The sequence below is a fragment of the Phocoena phocoena genome, chromosome 9, assembly GCF_963924675.1.
Source record: "Phocoena phocoena chromosome 9, mPhoPho1.1, whole genome shotgun sequence".
NCBI lineage: Eukaryota > Metazoa > Chordata > Mammalia > Artiodactyla > Phocoenidae > Phocoena > Phocoena phocoena.
In genome coordinates this window covers 76863733-76883460 of record NC_089227.1, presented here as the reverse complement: position 1 = coordinate 76883460, position 19728 = coordinate 76863733, and the positions used below count along the sequence as shown (strand labels likewise).

The window sequence follows — 19728 nt, the reverse complement described above, 5'->3', positions numbered from 1 at the left end:
TATTGCAGTTTTATTTTTAAAGTCTTTTTTTCCCTTTAGTATATGCAATGATGTAATCAGGGGTGAAAAATTATGATGTCTAGGACTTTAAAATAACTTTCCTCCTCCGAGGAATGAAGAAATAGATAAAGCAAGCATGGGGTGATATACGTTTACTTGAAGTTTGAGTGCCAGGCCAAAGTAAAAAAAAAAAAATCTCTGATTTCATATGAAGTAAACACTCTAAACAAAGCTCATAAAAGATACAACCCTGAAATGCATGTAAACTGAATTTTAGAAATGTTACTATCTTAATGGAATGGGATGCTTTGTATGTTTACTCATCCTGCAAGTGATTTCTTGTGTAATTTTGTGAATAACTTATTTGTTTTGACAACGTGTATTTTCATGGAAAGCATGTGATTAGAGCAAATTACACTTGCTACTTTATTTCCAGTAAAGTGAAAATTAGCAGAGAGTACACACACATTGATTTTAGTGTTTTCATTCTGTTAAGATTTCCACTAATTCTGTTGGGACCTCTGGATTCTGAGCCTCAGGGCACAGACATAAGTGTCACTTTTGACTTTATTTCTCCTCACCTTGTTGCTATAAGCAGATGATCTTTATTTAAAAGGGTAGAGGAAGGCATTAAACCCCACAGATAGTACAGGTATGTAAAATTGGCTTTTTTGGTATGAAAAACTGGAGAAGACCACTGTGAAGATAAGGGCAATTATGAATGACTACACGTGATCTTCCTGTCAGCATGAGGTCTTGGTGTAAAGCGCTGGACGACGGGCAAGAGGCCAGGGCCCTAGTCTCAACTCAAACAGCTGCGTGGCTTGGGCAAATAACCCATCTTCTCAGCACCTCAGTTTCCTCATCTGTAAAATGTGTATCATATGCCATCCTCCTTGTAATACACATGAATGATAATTAAATATATATACATTCACTGGTAAACTTGAAGATAATTAGAATTGAGTATTCTTTCTTAAAATGTTCTAGAAACAATTTATGTAATTGTTTCTTGATAAAGACTTCAAGTTTACTTATCTTAGTGTTAACTTAGATAAAGCTTTCATACTTATCTTGATTTTCCTATAAATGAAAGAAAAATATATACCCCATTTGTCGATGCTGAAGTGACTTTTGGATGGTATAGGAACAGGAAACCGAAAGTATATTAATATTTACTACCTATCTGCTCTGCAGCACACCACACACTATGCAGTACATGATGGAGGTTATCTTATGTAATCTTGAAACAATACTTGGTAGGTGGTATAATCCATATTTTACAGGTATGGAAACTGAGACTCAGAGGAAAATCTTACCTGCTGTAATTAATAAACTCTAGAGTTGGGATTTTTGAATCCAAGTCTCTCTGATTCAAAAAGGTCCTGACTTTTTCTAACTATATTTAAAACTGACCTTTAGTAAATTTCATTGTTGGAAGGAATCAGTTAGGGTTAGAATTAGGCTTAAATTCGATATTCTGAAATTAAGGCAATTGCTTAACCTTATAACAAATGTGGACCTTGAGACAAATTTTGGGAATAAACTTTCCAAAGCTTGCATATCTCAAAGGAACTTACCCAAAGTTAAAAACCATACTTAAATAGACTCCTTGGTAAATCAAGTCTGTTCTTCCCTCATCGACAACGGCGGAAGAGACAGTCTTGGATTGAGTGAGTGCAAAGAACAAACAAAGGGACAGTAGGCTGTATTATTTAAAACCTAACTTTCAAACAAACAAACAAAACCTTCTATCAATCCTATTATTTCGAGAATAAGGCCAGCTGCATAAAGATGTGGCAATTAAAGTGAGTTCTGGTCCTGGGAGATATCCTATGAATTCTTTGAATATGTGATTGCTTGTATTTTTGAACTATTAAAAAAATGTTTCTTATAGGACTGTTTTCACTGTCTCCTGAGGCAGAAGGAAATGAAGGACAAGTCAGTAGAATTGAGGCCGTTTGTGAGGGTAACTTCAGAGACACTGATGACCATGCACGGCCATCTAGTCTTTCATTCCCTTGGGAGGTTAGGTTTACTTCTGTTTTCCTGGCAATAGACAAGTCAAATACTCTTAATTCTATCATATAAAAGGGAAGCAGACTTAGCTGGCACCATAGGCACTGCCCCTTCCCCTGGCAACTGGGGGTGTTACTATGTTCTCTGGCCCAGCAACCCTCTTATTCACTCATTACTACCCCTCATTAGAGTGGAAGTGGACATAGGAGGCCAAGGACCTTTTCTCCTGGCCGAATGCTTCTCTCTGAGATCCCATCTTCTAAAAAAAAAGTTCTAATCTTGCGGTAGAGACAGACATATTTATAAATTTGGATAGGTTTTGCCTAGAATAAAGTCATGCCTCAAAAACTCCAAATGAATGCTCATACCGTCTCGGGCTCCACTCTGACTGATGGTTCATAAAACAAATCTCACCTAATTCTTTCTGTCTGATGCTCCTGTAATTCAAGGATATATATCACAGGATGAAACTAGCTTGAAACTTTTAATTTTAAACATGACTTTTGAATGGAGTCAAGTCCTGATGGTTTGAAAAACTGTTGGATATATTTTTGTTACAGTGTTTGAAGACCACTAGAATCATTATGGTTTCAATGTTTTAAAGAAGCTTATTTTCCAGAGCATGAATTTTTGGACACACTTCTTTTTGTTGCTTTCTTTAATGTAGGCAATGCCTTTTGAAATCAATCTTTAGAGATTTTTGGGGTTGCACAATTCAAATTTGTGGCTCTCTTACCATTCCAGCGGGTGTGGCTGTGCCTTTTTATTCAGGAGCTGAAATTGTTCGAATACATTTAAAAGAGACCAGTATTGGGTCAGGATGGAACCAGGTTTCCCCACAGGATTTGCCATATCATAAAATTCACGCATCAAAGATTGAAACCCAGGAGTGGTAGATGGGAAGAGCTGAGAAGGAATATTTGAAAGCAGAATATCAGACTAAGTTATGGAAAATAAAATGTAGTATTACTAGGAAAGGCCTTATATTTATTTATTCAGATATTTTAAAAATCAGATATTTATTTAAAATCCATTATCTATACCATAATTTAATTTTCTGTGTTGCTGTCAAGGTAAATGCCACTTTTTATAAGGAACTAATTTTGCTGATGTGTATACTTTCAAATGTGGTGAATTTTATTTCCCTTTTCATTGAAAGGAAATGGATATCTGCTTTCTATAGATACCTGAAAACAGCTGAATAACAGAGTGCGTCAGGTAGCAGGAAAAATGAGGAGAGATTCTCTTGGGTTACAAGTGCCTTACAAATCTCAGGGTGAGAGATATTAATCCTACCAAAAAAAAATCTATGGTTATCCTCTTTCTACTCTGAGAGTCAGGAAATTAGTGTCTGCCCTTTCTCCTACAAAATAATTCTTCTATTCTTCACACTGTGCCAAGAGATGTTCTTTACTTTCACAATATCTTAAATTGAAGATATTGAAGGATGAAGGATGAAGCCAGGTCTCTGATTATCTTTGTAGAGTATTGACCCAAACTGTCATGAATGTAATACTTATTATATTTAAATTAATTAAAATAACCCATCAATTACACTATCTTTGGAGCAATAAGCTTACTTTGAACCCTCTAAAATATGGAGCTAAATTATAAAAACAAGTGTCAAACCTTCACTAATTAATTTAGTAATTTGGTTATAATTCATACAAGTAGCATCTGAATACACAGATTATTTTAAGTAAAAAATAAGTATTTTATTCAAACAGATTAATAATAAATTATTAGTAGACTTTTAAAAATGCTATTTTAAAGAGATATTTTGTATAAACACATCTTAGGTAGAAAAATATGAATCCAATATAATTTACCTATATAAGGGCGGAACTGGAAACGAAGCGAGTACTGAGCATGCATATGTATATGTAATAAATTATCCTTTGATATTGAGCAATAACTTAACAGAATCCAGGAAAATACACAGAAAACAAAATAAATGCCATATATATTTTTTGGCTGAAACCAGTAAAAGTTATTATAATTATTTACATTTTCTTTCTTTGGATTTTGCTACAGAGTTACAACAAATTAAGATTTAGGTAGTTTTAAAAAATATTATTGTTCTATTGAGTAATATTTACTTTTACACAAATGAAAAAGGGCATAATAAACAGAAGGAAATTTTGGTTACATGTAAATGTCCCAAAGCTAAAAGCAAACTTTTTTGGAAAAATGTTAGCATTTTCCCCTTAAGAACTATCAAATCCTGCCAGCTATACTAATTCCATATTCTTTCACTTTTAGTAAGTCATGTATTATCTGCAAACTCTTAAAGAATATGCATTCTGCTCATCTTAATATTTATATCTCTGAAAAGAAGAAGCTTACAAAGATTTCTATTCCTTAAAGAAATATCTTCACCTAGTTTTAAGTCAAAATCAAGTCTCTTATGGCTGATCTACTGTAATCTCAGTAATCAAGAGGAATCAAAGGTCACTTTTGTTTTACCAGTTGGAATTGTCCCAAACTCCTGAGTTCCTTTATGAAAGTCATAATTGAGTTAATCTCCTCTAAAGATAGGCATTGATTTAGTTCTTTTTGATAGTTTTCACCCTATAATGGGGAGAAAAAATGCAACTCTTAAGCAATTGCTACAAAGTCAAACCATGTTTAACACAATTCAAGAACCAAATTTTGAACTCTATAAACAGCTGGGCTAATTAATTCTAAATAATACATAATAACTTTAACTTGCCAAAATGATGTCAGAATATAAGAAAGCTTCATATTTGACCAAAGGACCTGAAATAGCTCAGTAAGTACTACTTTGGTAGTAAGGTTGGGAAATTGGGCCCAGAAGGACAGAATGAGTGTGACAGTTTGGAAATGCAGGAAAAGTCTTTTTTTAGTCTTCAGGGTACAAAAGATCAGAGCAGCAAATTTACACGTGAACCTCATGTATGGGACGTTACCATTTTCGAGTTTCACGGATTCCAGTAAACAGACTCAACCCCCCATGTTCCTCACATTCATTTTTCATTATAATGCATCCCTTAGAGCAAAAGATACACATATTACCATTCCCTCTGGGTCAAATGGTTCTAATGGTTTTAATGGCAATCCACTCACTAAGGAAGGGAAACGGAACTCTAGGAAGGAATCAATAAAATCATAGGGAAACAACAGTCTATAATGTCATCTCTCTCAAAACCATCTCTCTCTAGAGCGTTGCTTCTTGGTGAGACCCTTCACATTCTACTTTTCCAAATTTTCCAATTATGGTTTTAAAACTGAAAGATACATAGAAAACAATACTGTACCTAGTAACCTGTACATATTTTTTTATGCATCAAGAAAACTTGTACTAACAGATGATAAAAATTAACCAATCTTACTCTGAAGCACTATTCCATAATCATCGGCATCTATCTAACCAAAGACGTTAACCAGATGTGAATGCTTTAAAAAAAAATTAGTATTATAACTCTAGTCCCTTGATGTTAATCTAGAGCACTCACGGCTATTCTAACTGCCTCTAAAAGGTTCAGGTATTCCTTTTAAAGTATTTTATAATATGTAATATGTATTATTCATTATAACCACAAATTTTCCCTGGGAATTAGGGACTGCTTTACTTCATTTTCAACCCATAATTTCATCATAATCAGTCAGTCACATACTTAGGAGACATAAAAATAATATTGGTCCTTAGGTCAGAAAAATATTAAGAGGTTTATATAATGGATACAAATCAATTTCAAATGAATTATCACGTTGCTTACCTGCACAGTAAAGAAAATGGCACCTTCCAAAAATGAAATAAGTATTTGTCAGTACAAAAATATGCACTTACCTTAAATATACCTGATCTATAAAGTCTCTGAAATATCTCAGAAAATATGGAAAGTGAAGATTCATTAGACAGGAGAAAATTGAAAGTGTCTTTTAAAAGGAATTCTTCTGTGTTTTGGTCCTCAAAATCCATATTACCATCATCTTGAAAATTTAAATGCTCATGCACCTGTGAAAGAGTAAAAGCACAGCAAGTATTTTTCATCGACTTACTTTTAATGCAGTGAAATCACTTCTAAGACGTGATTCATTTCCCGTTGGATTAAAGATCAGAACTGACATCTAGTGGTCCTTTTGGAGGTCAACAGTTTTATAAAATCTAAGTAATGCTCTTTTGAAAATACAATTCTTTATAAGAACATTAACTGTTTTGTAAAATCAAATTAGTTTGTCTTGAACTCCTTCATTGTTGAAGACCTTGTGTTTATGGAAATAACATTTCTGAACAATAAATTTTAAAAATCATAATATAAACTATTAGATATGTGTGTAAAATAATGAATAAATGACCATTAGAAGATGTAGATTCATAAAATTTCAAAATTTTAGAGATAAATCTTTGAACTATTCAGCCAAATGTCTGAGCCATATATAATGTAATCATTCTCCTTGTGTAATAGTTTGAAAACCAGTCATTACAGTATGAAGTCAAACTCTGGTTGCACGTAATTGTATTTTGTTTCTCTTCATTTCTTCTCAGCCCATATCCCAAGATAGCTTTCTATAGACTAATGCAATCAATTTAAAAATCTTCTTGCCACTAAGGGCCATTTTAGATTAAAAATATGCTGGAGGGGATGATCTTAATGAGTTAATTTAATTTAAGAGGAAGTAAAAGAATCAGAGTGTACAAAAAACACTCTTAAGTTTCCATATATTTAAACAAATATTGAAAACAAATATTTCAAAAATTCCTATGGCTTTTAAAATTAAAATATAGGCCAATTTTAAACTAAATATCTATATGTAAAGAATAAAAGAGTTACCTTTTTTATAAACCCATATGAATAAGCTAGGTTACCTGCTATTTTCTATTATCTAAATGTCTGTTTTCCTGCATTAACACATACTTAGCTTTATTCCACATTTATTTCAAAAACAGTGGTTGAACCACAAAAAAAAATCCATATTTTTTCAACAGGGATGCAGAGTGGGTATTGTAACTCAAATCAGAGACTCTCCATATGCTAGTTAATTCTCTGAACCACAGTAAATATAAGTCTGTAGTAAGTTTGACGCAAGTTGCACTCATTGATCAGTTACTATGAATGAACACACCACCACCACCACACACACACACACACACCCTTCACTTCAGCCAAAGGGGAAGATCCCATGAGGACTCCGGCATACTCACCTGGAGCACTACAGGGGACCTGACGCTGCCATAACCAATATCAAAAGTTAAAAGCTGAAAACATAATCTGCATCTGAAATAAAAACACAAGGTAACAAAAATACATTCTATTTGCTGTATTTACTCTATTATTTGATACTATATGATTACTAATCACTAAGGTTAAATTTCAAGGTCCATACTAATTACAAAGAGCAGTGGCTTGGATAATCCAAAATTGAATACAAATTATCTTTGAATTTGGAATCTGTTTCGTTCCTTACAGAAAATACAAATATATCTAAAGTATTCATAATACATTAAACGAAACAATGAAGTGACTCCATAAAAATGTAATATGGAAAAGGAAGCTCTCCTACTCCTCTGTGCTAGGCATTCTTATTCGCATATAAAGCACGATAAAGCTTACATGGAGGCACCTCCTTTTTTGACATACTCGATTTAACATTTCCCTAGAAAAAGAAACTATATTCAAGTAAACTGAGATACGGAGATAAGAGTTAATGAATTTTGTTAATAAAAATCTATAAATAAAAATATACCTAGTCAATGGAAAGCATATATGATAAAAATAACTGAGTTTGAAAGGGGCTGCAATTAAAAAGATAATTTAAATAACTCTGCCTTATTTCTTGTCACCACTATTTAAATACTGGTGAGTCTTTAACATGCTCTGAAGTTTTAGGATCAACAAATTAGAAAACATAAGTTTAGAAGTTCATATTTTACACTGATATAAAATTTTCCAAGTAGCACCTACTTGTGATAATTAAGATATATTTTCACTAACAATCAATTGTTAGAAGTAGGGTTTTTTTAAATTTTTTTTAACATTGAAATTTGTTTTTACCTATGGAAGACCTTTGGTCCCAGAGTAGATGTTTCACTGAATACTTCAGCTGCTAGCAGGAGTTTGCTAATAGCTTCCTTCATGTTATCAAAAGCCTGAAGAGGTGAACTTGTTCTCAGGAACGTCTCAAAAAATGTTTGCAGCTATGAACAAAGTAAAGGATTCACATGTTGAAACTACAATCTCAATTTGTCTCTCTATCATTTCCAAAGTGAACAATGTGAAAGATCCCTTCAGACTATCTCTCCTTGACACACTCAAAAAAAAATTCCTTAAAAAGGAAAATTTGATCATCTAAGACATATATACATACATATATATTTTAAATATACATATATTGTAAAATATACTGAAAGAGTATATAATATACTTAAGGTATATAATAAATATATATTATCACGTAATATATAATGTATATATATTGTATACATTTAAAAATATAAGCCCTCCGATTGAATGTGGGGTGCCAAAACATCCTGTAATTTAAATTACTTTAGAGGTGCTTACTCCGTTTTTCTTCTCATTCCATGGCACGTAATCATGGAAAGTGAAGTGGAACTCACAGAGCTTGTGATCAGAACTGCCAAGTTTATTTTGTGACTCTTCTACCTAGGTGAACTTGGACTTGCAACTCACTCCTCCGAATTTTTGTGTCCTTTTCTTTAAAATGGGTTACTACCTACCAAAAAGAGAGTTGTGAGGCCAAATTGCAAGAAAGTCACTGTAAAGTATGAAATTCAAATTAAGCTTTTTATTATTATCCCTTTCCTGCATATATCAGAACAAAAAGAACTATATCGAAATCGCTTCTTCTTCACAGTGTTTTGCTGTGAGAGCTCTAGCCAACCACAGAAGAATCTAAGAGAATCTCAGTGTCCTCCTAACATGTTAATTTCAGGCTTCATGTGGCTAGAGAGAATGAGGCCGTATTACAAAAAGGGGCAGGATGTTAGGTTTATGTCTTCACAGAAACACTATAGTTGGTATCACAAAGAGCTATTTTTATTTGCTTAAATATGAAAACAATCACAACAACAAAACTGTACCTTGAGAATGCTTAACACCAAAGTTCAAGTCAAACTTTCTAAAAAGTATAAAACAGACCTCAAATTGATTCATAAACCTTCCCTGGATAAACACACGCTTTCAAAAATGAAGAACAAAAAATATTTTTTGAAAAAACATGCAGCAGGTATACTATTAATATTTTTGGAAGAACAAACTAAATTTATCTGAGCTGCGTAAGACTGCAAAGTGAAAAACTTTTGTTGTTATAATAATGAAGGACAGATATTGGCACAAATCACCTGAGGGAGATGGTAAATGTATCTTTAAGATACGCAAGCAAAATTCACCCAAGAGAAGCAAATGCTGACTTCATAAACTCTTCCCAGCTGAAAACCAGAAACCTAATGAGATGTACACTTTAAGACCCTATAAACACATCATTAGCGTTTGGCAGTTGGGGTGTTTTTCCCTCTCTAAGGACTAAGGAAAATGAATGTAATAACTGTATGATCAAAAGAAAATAAGTCAAAGCTAACACTAAAAATATTAACACCCTTGAGCCAAAACAGAGTCACATGTTTTTCCAAATCAAAGTAACTCATCACATTTCACTCACTTCACCATGTTATATAGAAAGGGTTATTGATAATATTATTGCATTTTTCCATTTTAATGTTTTCTGAATATCACAGGGTTCAAGGTTAATAATTTAAGAAAGTTGGAAATGTTTGTGTAGCACATAGGATATATAAGATTTATTATCAAATTATATCCTCCATGGTAAAAAATAATTAGCAAATTACTGCTCAGGATTGTATTTATTCTTCTACTGTGGAAATGTGTATTTCTTAATTTTTGACTGGAATTAATTTTTCACCATGTGGAAAGCACTGTGTGCTGGGTTTTGGGGGACAAGATACATAGCATGGTGGTAACTCTATAGACTTTAGAGGCTGAAAGTCACAGTTTCGACTTTGGTTCTCCTGTTACTACTAAATTGTGAGACCTTGCGGGATTACTAACAGTAACTTTATGGAGGTATCGCTAGGATTAAATCAGAGAATGTACATAAGGTACACCACCACCCATCACACATCAATATTCAGTACACGTTAGCGCCTTTTATTAATTAAAACAAAAGTCTACAGCCTTCCTTCAATCAAGGAAGAACATTTAAAAAATATATGATAAGCCTTTCAATAGAAATATATTTAAAAGGGAGAAGAAAGAGGCATGGTGGGTAAATAGACCCCATCACTGGTATGTTTCCCAGCAGAAGTGAAAGAGGAGAACTGAAGGACCAGAATAACTGGCTTTCCTCCCATTTCCCTAAAACTCAGCCTTCCAAGAGAAGGACCAACGTCAACCACCACTCATGAAAGCAGGGGGACAAGAAGCTAGACACCTGCCATTACAAACAGAAATGTGGAGAGAGGAGATAGAAATGGCATTTAAAAGGCACAATTCAAAACAGAGAGACTTCTTCATTTTTGTATTCGTTCTGTTACCAATCTTTGTCTCTATATGCATTTCCTTCTATCTCATTGCATGCATTTCTATTTATTTAAGTCCTTCAAGTCAAAGAAAATTCTAGATGAGTCATCTCTTTATTTAGTAAAGTGGCAAGCAAATTACATATGCCAGAAGTGAAAGTAGAATCATGCAAATGCTTACTATTTTTTTTTTAATCATCAACTTTCAATAAGTTGCCCAGTGAGGGCAGAATACTTATATCAATTTTTGAAGCTAATCCACTTAGGCTAAGTGGCAGACTTCCTTGACTGTCTGCTCATATTGTAATTTGTTACACTAATTGTATTTCCTTGGTCAAATACTTGAGTTCTGTGCATCTCAACGTGCTCGCACGTAGAAAGAGAGAAATGTGCTTGATGATTTCATGAGACAATGTCAAATCTGAAATTATTTGATAGTAATTCCATTCAAAGCTATCAGAACCCACAATACACTTTTCACAGGAGCTTTCTTAACCCAAACACAAATATCTGAAAGAACACCTTCACTTTTGTAAGTTAAAATCAGCCATGAACTCAAATATCACGGAGACTTCTCTGTCTCTAGATCAAGACGTTTAATCGATGTTTTTGAATTACCTAAACATGAGGATATAAGTTCCCAAGGAAATCAGTGCCTTGGCAGTAAGGTAAAAATGAATAAAAGAAGATCTTAAAACATTTAACATGACATGAAACTATTTTATGAACTATAAATTTTCCTCCTTCAGTACAAAAATGAAACACAAATTTAGTGCAAAATAAATTATGTAGAAAATGACCTTGTAAGATCATGGCTGTAAAACCAGGTAGTTAAAGCATCACCACTTGTTTGTACTTGTGTAAAATTCAAGCAATAACCCAGTAACGTATTTGTAATTTCCACATCTAGCCATTGAAATATACGTAGATCGGTCAAAATTATCAACTAAAAATAGAAGGACAAGAGGGACTAAGGATGAACTTCAAAATATTTGTAGGAAAACTTCAGTTATGTTTTTAATATCTTAAAATATTTCTAAATTGCCCTTATATTCACCTCATTCCCCCACCCCACCTCTCACAAACCCCTCCTGTGCTAAATTCTGGGCTTCACCTGATTAATTTCCTTTATCCTCCCATAGGACCTTAGGCAGATGGTTCTCAGTGGCAAAGCATGTTGTTCTGTGTTAAACTTGTTGACTTTCTTGTTTGCTCTCACCATTAGACCATAAGATCTTTTAGGGCAGATACTGTACCATTTTATCTTTGGGTGGCCAGTATCTAACACAGGGTAGGTATTAAGTAAACACTGTTGAGTAACTAAACCTAAGTATAACATTACAGAAACCACAGAGACTTTGATAAGAGAAATAGTTTACTGGAACTTCTGGATAACATAAATTTTCTCCTTAGGACAACATGTTTATCTCTCGTTTCCATCTCGTGAGCGAGGGAGGATGAGCATTTTTCTGGTGACTTGTAATAAAACCTTTGAAAAATAGAAGCTCACAGCTGTTCAGGAGAATTTTTGAGATAAGAAAAAGATAACATAAGAGTTAAAACACAGGATGAAAGATTAACCAATATTAGAGTTTTTTTTAAAAGTCATGTTCTTGATTAACTGAGAAGCTATAGCAGAATACTGATATTTCAATATTTTGAATTTTCAGTAGTGTTTAATAGCATTGTACCTTATTAAAGCTTACCAGAATTTCCCTCAGTATTAATGCGGGAGAGAGGAGTTTTCATCTTCTCAAAATAAAGAAGAATATTAGTACTTAAAACCATTTTTCACCCACAAGCATATGAAAAGATGCTCAACATCACTAGTCATTAGGGAAATGCAAATCAAAACCACAATGAGATATCACCTCACATCCATTAGGATGGCTACTATTAAAAAAAACCCAAAAAATATTAAGTGTGGGCAAGGATGGGAAGAAATCAGAACCCTTGAGCACTGCTGGTGGGAATATTAAATGGTGCAGCCACTATGCAAAACAGTATGGAGGTTCCTCAAGAAGTCAAAATAGAATCACCATATGATCCAGTGATTCAGCTTCTGGGTACAGAGCCAAGAGAATTGAAAACAGGGTCTCAAAGAAATATTTGTTCATCCATGTTCACAGCAGCATTAGTCACAATAGCTAAATGGTGGAAGCAACTCAAGTATCCATCCATGGATGAATGGATAGACAAAATGTAGTATATACACATAATGGAATATTATTTAGCCTTAAAAAGGAAAGACATTCAGACACATATTGCAACTCAGATGAACCCTGAGGATAGTATGCTAGTTGAAATAATCCAGTCACAAAAGACACTGCCTGATTCCACTTACATAAGGTATCTAGAGTCGTCACATTCCTAGAAAAAGGAAATAAAATAGTGGTTGCCAGTGGCTTGGGGGGAGGGGGAAATGCAAAGTTGTTTAATGAGTATATAATGTCAGTTTTGCAAAAAGTTCTCGACACTGGTTTCACAACAAGGTAAATATTTTCAACACTACTGAACTGTACACTTAAAATGGTTAAGATGGTAAATTTCATGTTATGTATATATTACCACAATTTAAAAAAAATTTTAAGTAATATTGCAGTTTTCACAGCCTTACTCCCTCTAACAACCATGTTTAAACACCTGTTAATTTTGTACCACAAAAGTCCAGAAGAACACCTTTTTAATGGTTATAAATTTTGCAAAATAAACAAAACACAAAATAACCCCTCCCTTGCTCCATTTCTCAGCTCCTGCAAATAGTTTGCATCTCTATTCCGTCTCCTCTTACTCACTGTTTTATCCAGAAACAATCTTTTAACCTTGAACTTTTTGCTTGTTTAGTCTGAGAAATATCACACAGCAAGCTTGAATGCTCGTAGGAATGACCAAGAATAGAGGACAAATTTATGATGGAACACGAAGTCTAGAGGATGATCATTTCAGGTTAAAAGGAAAAGACTTTTTTTTAAAGGAAAATATCTTATGTGATATTTTCCCTTAAAAGGAAGTATCACATAAGAGTTCTGACTCAATTTTATCCATGGTAGAACTAAGGACACAACTAAATATATGAAATCCAAGAGTCTATGTTCTTTTCCAAATTAAAAGGGGAATAAATATGCATTCAAATCTACCTCTTTTTAATACAGTTGGAATTTAATTTTTTGCGGTACGCGGGCCTCTCACTGTTGTGGCCTCTGTTGTTGCGAAGCACAAGCTCCGAACGTGCAGGCTCAGCGGCCATGGCTCACGGGCACAGCCGCTCCGCGGCATGTGGGATCTTCCCGGACCGAGGCACGAACCCCTGTCCCCTGCATCGGCAAGCAGACTCCCAACCACCGCGCCACCAGGGAAGCCCAAGTCTATTGTTCTTGATTGATATTATTATTCTGCCTTTTACAGACTCAATTGGGATCTCTCTGTCTGACTCTGACCTAATCATTCTCTCTCCCTGGCACTTGCCAAACTCTTAAAGTGTATCTGAAGGAATTTGAACACCTCAGAATTTTATCCCAATGTAATATATTTTATATACAAAGTATTTTTTGATCACCTTACAATTCTCAATAAGAAAAATGTTTATAAATTTAATTTAAAATTGCAGTTACCATATGGCTCTAAATTTTAAAATATTTTTTCCAAAGAGTTACGATTACAATTATTTGTTGTACACAATTGGTCAGAAAAATAGAAATACATTACAAATCTTAATAAATAATTTATAAAATAAAAAGTAAAATTGTTTTGGAAATGCACCCCTTAGATGGATACGACTTCTTTTTATTCACTTAGTTGAGTCTTTTTATCCATTGAGACAACAGTATTTATTGTTAGAATGAGAAGGGTTCAGTATTGGTATTAATATTATTTTCAATGTAAGCATGGAGATTTGTTCACACAAATACATAGATGTAGATGGAAGGGTTTAGCTAGAGCAACATGATTTAATTCCTTGAGCTCCCTCCAAAGTATATGAAAAAAAAACAAGTAGTGATTTATCATGAAATATTTAATTTTGTTAAAAACTGAAAACAATCTGAGTTGTGGAGGATTTGTTACTTGGTGATTAGCATCCTTCACTTTCTCTAATGAAAACCATATTTAAATGCACCTGTTTTGGGGAGGGTCTGCAAAAATTTTTTCACCCTGGAGCAATTATTATTATAATATTAGGGATAGATGAGCGCTAGGTCTTTCTTTTGAAGAGCAGAGGTCTGTGCATGAAGGGATGGGTAATAAAAAGCACCCGCTTTAGAGGCGCTGTCTCAGCAAGATCAAATTTTAGGAAGGTATACGTGGGAAAGATGAAGTTATGGGCATTGATTCTTTTGAAACTATCTATGGGCCTGTGAACCCCTTGGAGAGTCTTCATCGCTCCCCAGAGGCACACGACACCCCACTTGAGGATCATAGCTCTGGCTGTGTCTGGCCCAGAGAACACATCTGCTGCACGTCAGAGGGCTGTGGAAGGGGATGAAGGGCTGGTGAGCATTCTGGACCGTAGCAAGAAGTCTCCTTTGTGTTTTAAAGGGTCATGATTTAGGGGGAAAATCAGATATATAAAAACAGAAGGAAAAGAGGAAAAAAGATTTGAGAAAGGGAGGGAAAAAAATGACTAAATTACAAACCTAAGCACTGATGTGATTCTTCATTTCACACACATGTGGTATTTGGATAAAATTCTATGTCATACTTAATAATACTCACTAACCCCAGCCAAGTTGACACCATGTGCCAGACACTGTGTGTTTCTCATGCACTGTTTTGTTTATATTCACAGCAATGCTATGAGGTTGATACTCATTATCCCTGTTTCATAGATGAAGAAACCGAGGGCTGAGAACACAAGTAATTTGCCTAAGGTTTTACAGCTAAAAGGTAACCTGTATGGGTGTTGAAACCAGTCTGCTTGGCTGCAAAGCCCCAGCATTACCTCTGCTACTGCGGCTTTGATTATACAGATTTAGGAATGTGGATGGACCCTGAAATATTGAAGAATGAATCATCTGTGTTTTTACTTTCACGGAAAATGTGTTTGAAACTGTCACAATTCTCAAACACCCACACATCTAACAAATCAACTCAACAACTTGAGCATTTGTGTAGCCTAATTACCTTTTGGAAAAACTAAGGACATTTCTTTGTGACTTAAATGAAATTGCCTGAATCAAGAACAAATTCTGTGTTAAGTCAAATGGTTTAAGAAAATAAATATTCTCGTCATTTGTTTTAGCTCACTGAAAATTGGCTTGCTTTAGGGTAAACCACAGAAAAACTCAATTAATTGACTGAACCTAAATTAGGATAGTTTTTCCTCATTCTCTGGAATTAGATCAAAACTCCAATATTTAAGTAAGTTTCATGCTTCCGGTAACATGAATGATTTTATTCATTTGTACTTCTTAATAACCCTAAGCTTTAAAGCATACATTAAAATTGGAAATTCAGAAAGTAGATTCTGTGATTTAATCAGTTTCATGGTTAAAAAATTTTAAATTCCCCATATGTATATCAGAGAATTGATCGGGAGCAAGGTACCAAAATACAGAAGGCTATGAAGAGCATAAAAATTTAATTATTTGCTTTGAATGGTAGAACCCTGATTGCGTTACATTCAATCCTCTCAGGGAGCTGGCAGGTTATCCTTATTGCCCCGTCTAGAATCTCTCAGTAGGATATAAAGGATTGGAGAGATTTTACAGAAAAAAGTAAAAGTTAGGGGCTTCCCTGGTGGCGCAGTGGTTGAGAGTCCGCCTGACGATGCAGGGAACACGGGTTCGTGCCCCGGTCCGGGAAGATCCCACATGCCGCGGAGCGGCTGTGCCCGTGAGCCATGGCCGCTGAGCCTGCGCGTCCAGAGCCTGTGCTCCGCAACGGGAGAGGCCACAACAATGAGAGGCCCACATACCGCAAAAAAAAAAAGTAAAAGTTGTAAGATTTTATCATTGGACTCTGTGGACATATGTCTCCTGATTTTCCTTATATGATTGCCATTGTTCAAGCAGGTCACAGCTTCTTCATTTTCAGTGCCTAGAATGCACAGTCGAATGCTTGCTCCTTCTAGTTTGGTTTCTCCAACCTCACTCTGGCTTCCACCCCAAACGCTGGATAAACTGAACCCTTACTAGGGTGCACAGATTCCTAATTATTCTCTTCTCACCTTCTTACTGGAATACATCACACTTCATCATCCTACTATCCTCCAAGGGAACTGATCTGTGAGTTGAGGTCCCATGTTTTTGAAGAGAACCCTTGATCCCATGGTGGCTGAGAAGCAGGCACTTCTGCCTGGGTTGTTTTTACAGTAATGGGGACTTGGACACCTGGGGCCTGCCTTGTCACACTAGGCAGGTTGAGCAACTAGTTATTCTGCTCACGACTTAGAAGTGGCAGAAGGGAGAGGGAATGAGGTGGAGAAAGGCGGGGAGGAAAGTGAGCGGGAAAAGAAACACCAAGCTCCCAAGGCAAGAACTTATTCTATGCAGGGCCCTCGGGCGAGTTTTGGAGCAAAGGAGACCTAAGAGCCAGACAAATGGAGACGAATCATGTAACTGGCTACTCTGCCGTGACAGGAGGAAGCTCTCCTCCTCTCCACCTCCTTACTTCCCGCTTCTCTGTCCCACCCGCTTCCATGTTCTTTGTCTCAGGAAAGGGCACCACCAGTCACACCATGGCTGCAGAGTCCTCTCTGTCTAGTCCCTCTCTCTCACCTCACCACTGACTCTTGTTTCTACCTCCAAAAGGTGCCAGTTTCTTACCTTTTTTTTTTTTTTTTTTTTTTTTTTTTCGGTACGCGGGCCTCTCACTGTTGTGGCCTCTCCCGTTGCGGAGCACAGGCTCCGGACATGCAGGCTCAGCGGCCATGGCTCACGGGCCCAGCCGCTCCGCAGCATGTGGGATCTTCCCGGACCGGGGCACGAACCCGTGTTCCCTGCATCGGCAGGCGGACTCTCAACCACTGCCCCACCAGGGATGCCCTTCTCACCTTCTTTAGATCACCACCTCACCGACCCATCCAAGCCACCATCCTGCTCACCCAGATGCGTTGCAACTGGTCGCTCTGTCCCCACTCATAATCCTCTTGAGTCCGTTCTCTACACAGCAGCAGCAGAGTGGGCTTGAAAAGGCAGATCTCATGACGACACTGTGGTGTTCTGTGATCATGCCTGGACTCTCCTACCTCAGGGCATCGGAATGGGCCCTTTGCTGGGAATGCTTTACCACTAGCTCTTCAAATGACACTCAGTCTCCTCCATGAAGCACAGCTCAGATGTCACTTGGTCAGGGAGATCTTGCTACCTCTCAAAAGTGGGCAACCCAGTCACTTTCTACACAGCCTCCTCCCTCGTTGCATTCTTAGCAATATTAAAAATCTGCATTATGCCAAGGGAAGTAAGTCAGACAGAGAAAGACAAATACTGTATGATGTCACTTATATGTGGAATTAAAAAAATACAACAAACTAGTGAGGATAACAAAAAAGAAGCAGACTCACAGATATAGAGAACAAGTTAGTGGTTACCAGTTGCCGGGGTTGGGGGGAGACAGTGGGGGGGGAGTGGGAGGTACAAACTATTGGGTGTAAGATAGGCTGAAGGAGGTATTGTATAACACAGGGAATAGAGCCAATATTTTGTAATAACTGTTCATGGAAAGCAACCTTTCAAAGTTTTATTTAAAAATTGTAGTTCTCTGTATTTGTTTATATATGTATAATTAATTTTTATCTGTATTTCATCTACTATTCAACACAAGAATAAACTCCATGAAAGCAGGGACTTTGTCTTGTTTGTTACTATATCACTTGAACCTAACAAAATGTCTAGCATATGAGACACTTCATATGAGAAGTGCCCAGTAAATATTTGTACAAGGAATCAAAAAACTTATTTAACCCATAGGAAACTAGTCCTATCTTTCAGATAGAAAAAGTGGTTCAGAGAGGTCGAAAGACTTGCCTGAGGTCACACAGTTGGTACAAGGATCTTCCTACTGCACATCCATATCTAGGCCTCTAGAGGTCATGCTTTGGGATTTTTGTTTTTAGTTCTGTAGATCCAACACTATAGATCCAGTACTAGTGATTTATTTCTCTCTCCTTTAGAGTAAAAATGCAATTGGATATATGCTTCTCACTCAGCCTGAAAGAACGTCATCATTGTCTTATTCGTATTTTAAAATCACATTTCTTTTTCCTTTAATGGTAACTCCTTGAAAGCATGAAAATGTAACACAGTTCCTCAGCGTAATGTTTTTCTTCTTTGACTTCTGAGTTTAAAGTAATAATTTCACTCTCTGTGACTTGAATACATATTCTTTATGTAGATGATCTGGGTAATCAAGCACACGGGAAAATTCTTATGCCTTTCAAATATATCTGGAATCAAATTTCTGATAGAAATCAATTTGGAACAGTACTTTTTTTTTTTTAAGATGTTGGGGGTAGGAGTTTATTAATTAATTAATTTATTTTTGCTGTGTTGCGTCTTCGTTTCTGTGCGAGGGCATTCTCTAGTTGTGGCAAGCGGGGGCCACTCTTCATCGCGGTGCGCGGGCCTCTCGCTATCGCAGCCTCTCTTGTTGCGGAGCACAGGCTCCAGATGCGCAGGCTCAGTAGTTGTGGCTCACGGGCCTAGCTGCTCCGCGGCATGTGGGATCCTCTCAGACCAGGGCTCGAACCCGCGTCCCCGGCATTAGCAGGCAGATTCTCAACCACTGCACCACCAGGGAAAACAGGAACAGTACTGTTTTAAACAGGTAAAGGAGGCTGTGATGGCTGGGACTATTGGATTCTGGAAGACTAGACACCAGGCATCGGGGAGCTGGTTTAGAAGGGGACACATACCACATATAGATACATATAAATACAGGGATACCAGGAATTCCTCTCTTGTTTGCAGTCCCTTTCTCCAAATGGTAAAACTTGCTTCATAGAGCTTCTAATAACTATTAATAGTTTCATAAGCATGGAGGTGAGGGAGAGAGGACAAGCTGTTATGAGACAGAGGATAGACTGGGGGGTATGCGGATGCTCCATATCAGGAAATGAGGAAGTCAGAGAATGACTGCTTTACTGGAAGATGCTCCAAAGAAACAGAATTTTAAAAAGCAATGAAATATGTCTGTATATTGCAGTACGTATAGAATACAGCACGATGCGTGTGTGCAGGATCCTGAGAAAGAATCCA

General features: G+C 36.2%; 1 protein-coding gene across 1 annotated transcript in view; it reads right to left on the bottom strand.

Moving 5' to 3' along the window:
- The window catches only part of CPED1 (cadherin like and PC-esterase domain containing 1), a 290822-nt gene that overhangs the window by 159938 nt on the left and 111156 nt on the right, over positions 1 to 19728 (bottom strand). The window contains exons 7-11 of the mRNA XM_065883571.1: positions 8037 to 8179; positions 7187 to 7259; positions 5831 to 5998; positions 4486 to 4590; positions 2756 to 2925 (exon numbers count right to left, since the gene is read on the bottom strand). Of these exons, the coding sequence (XP_065739643.1) occupies positions 2756 to 2925; positions 4486 to 4590; positions 5831 to 5998; positions 7187 to 7259; positions 8037 to 8179 (659 nt within the window). The remainder of the gene's footprint in view (positions 1 to 2755; positions 2926 to 4485; positions 4591 to 5830; positions 5999 to 7186; positions 7260 to 8036; positions 8180 to 19728) is intronic.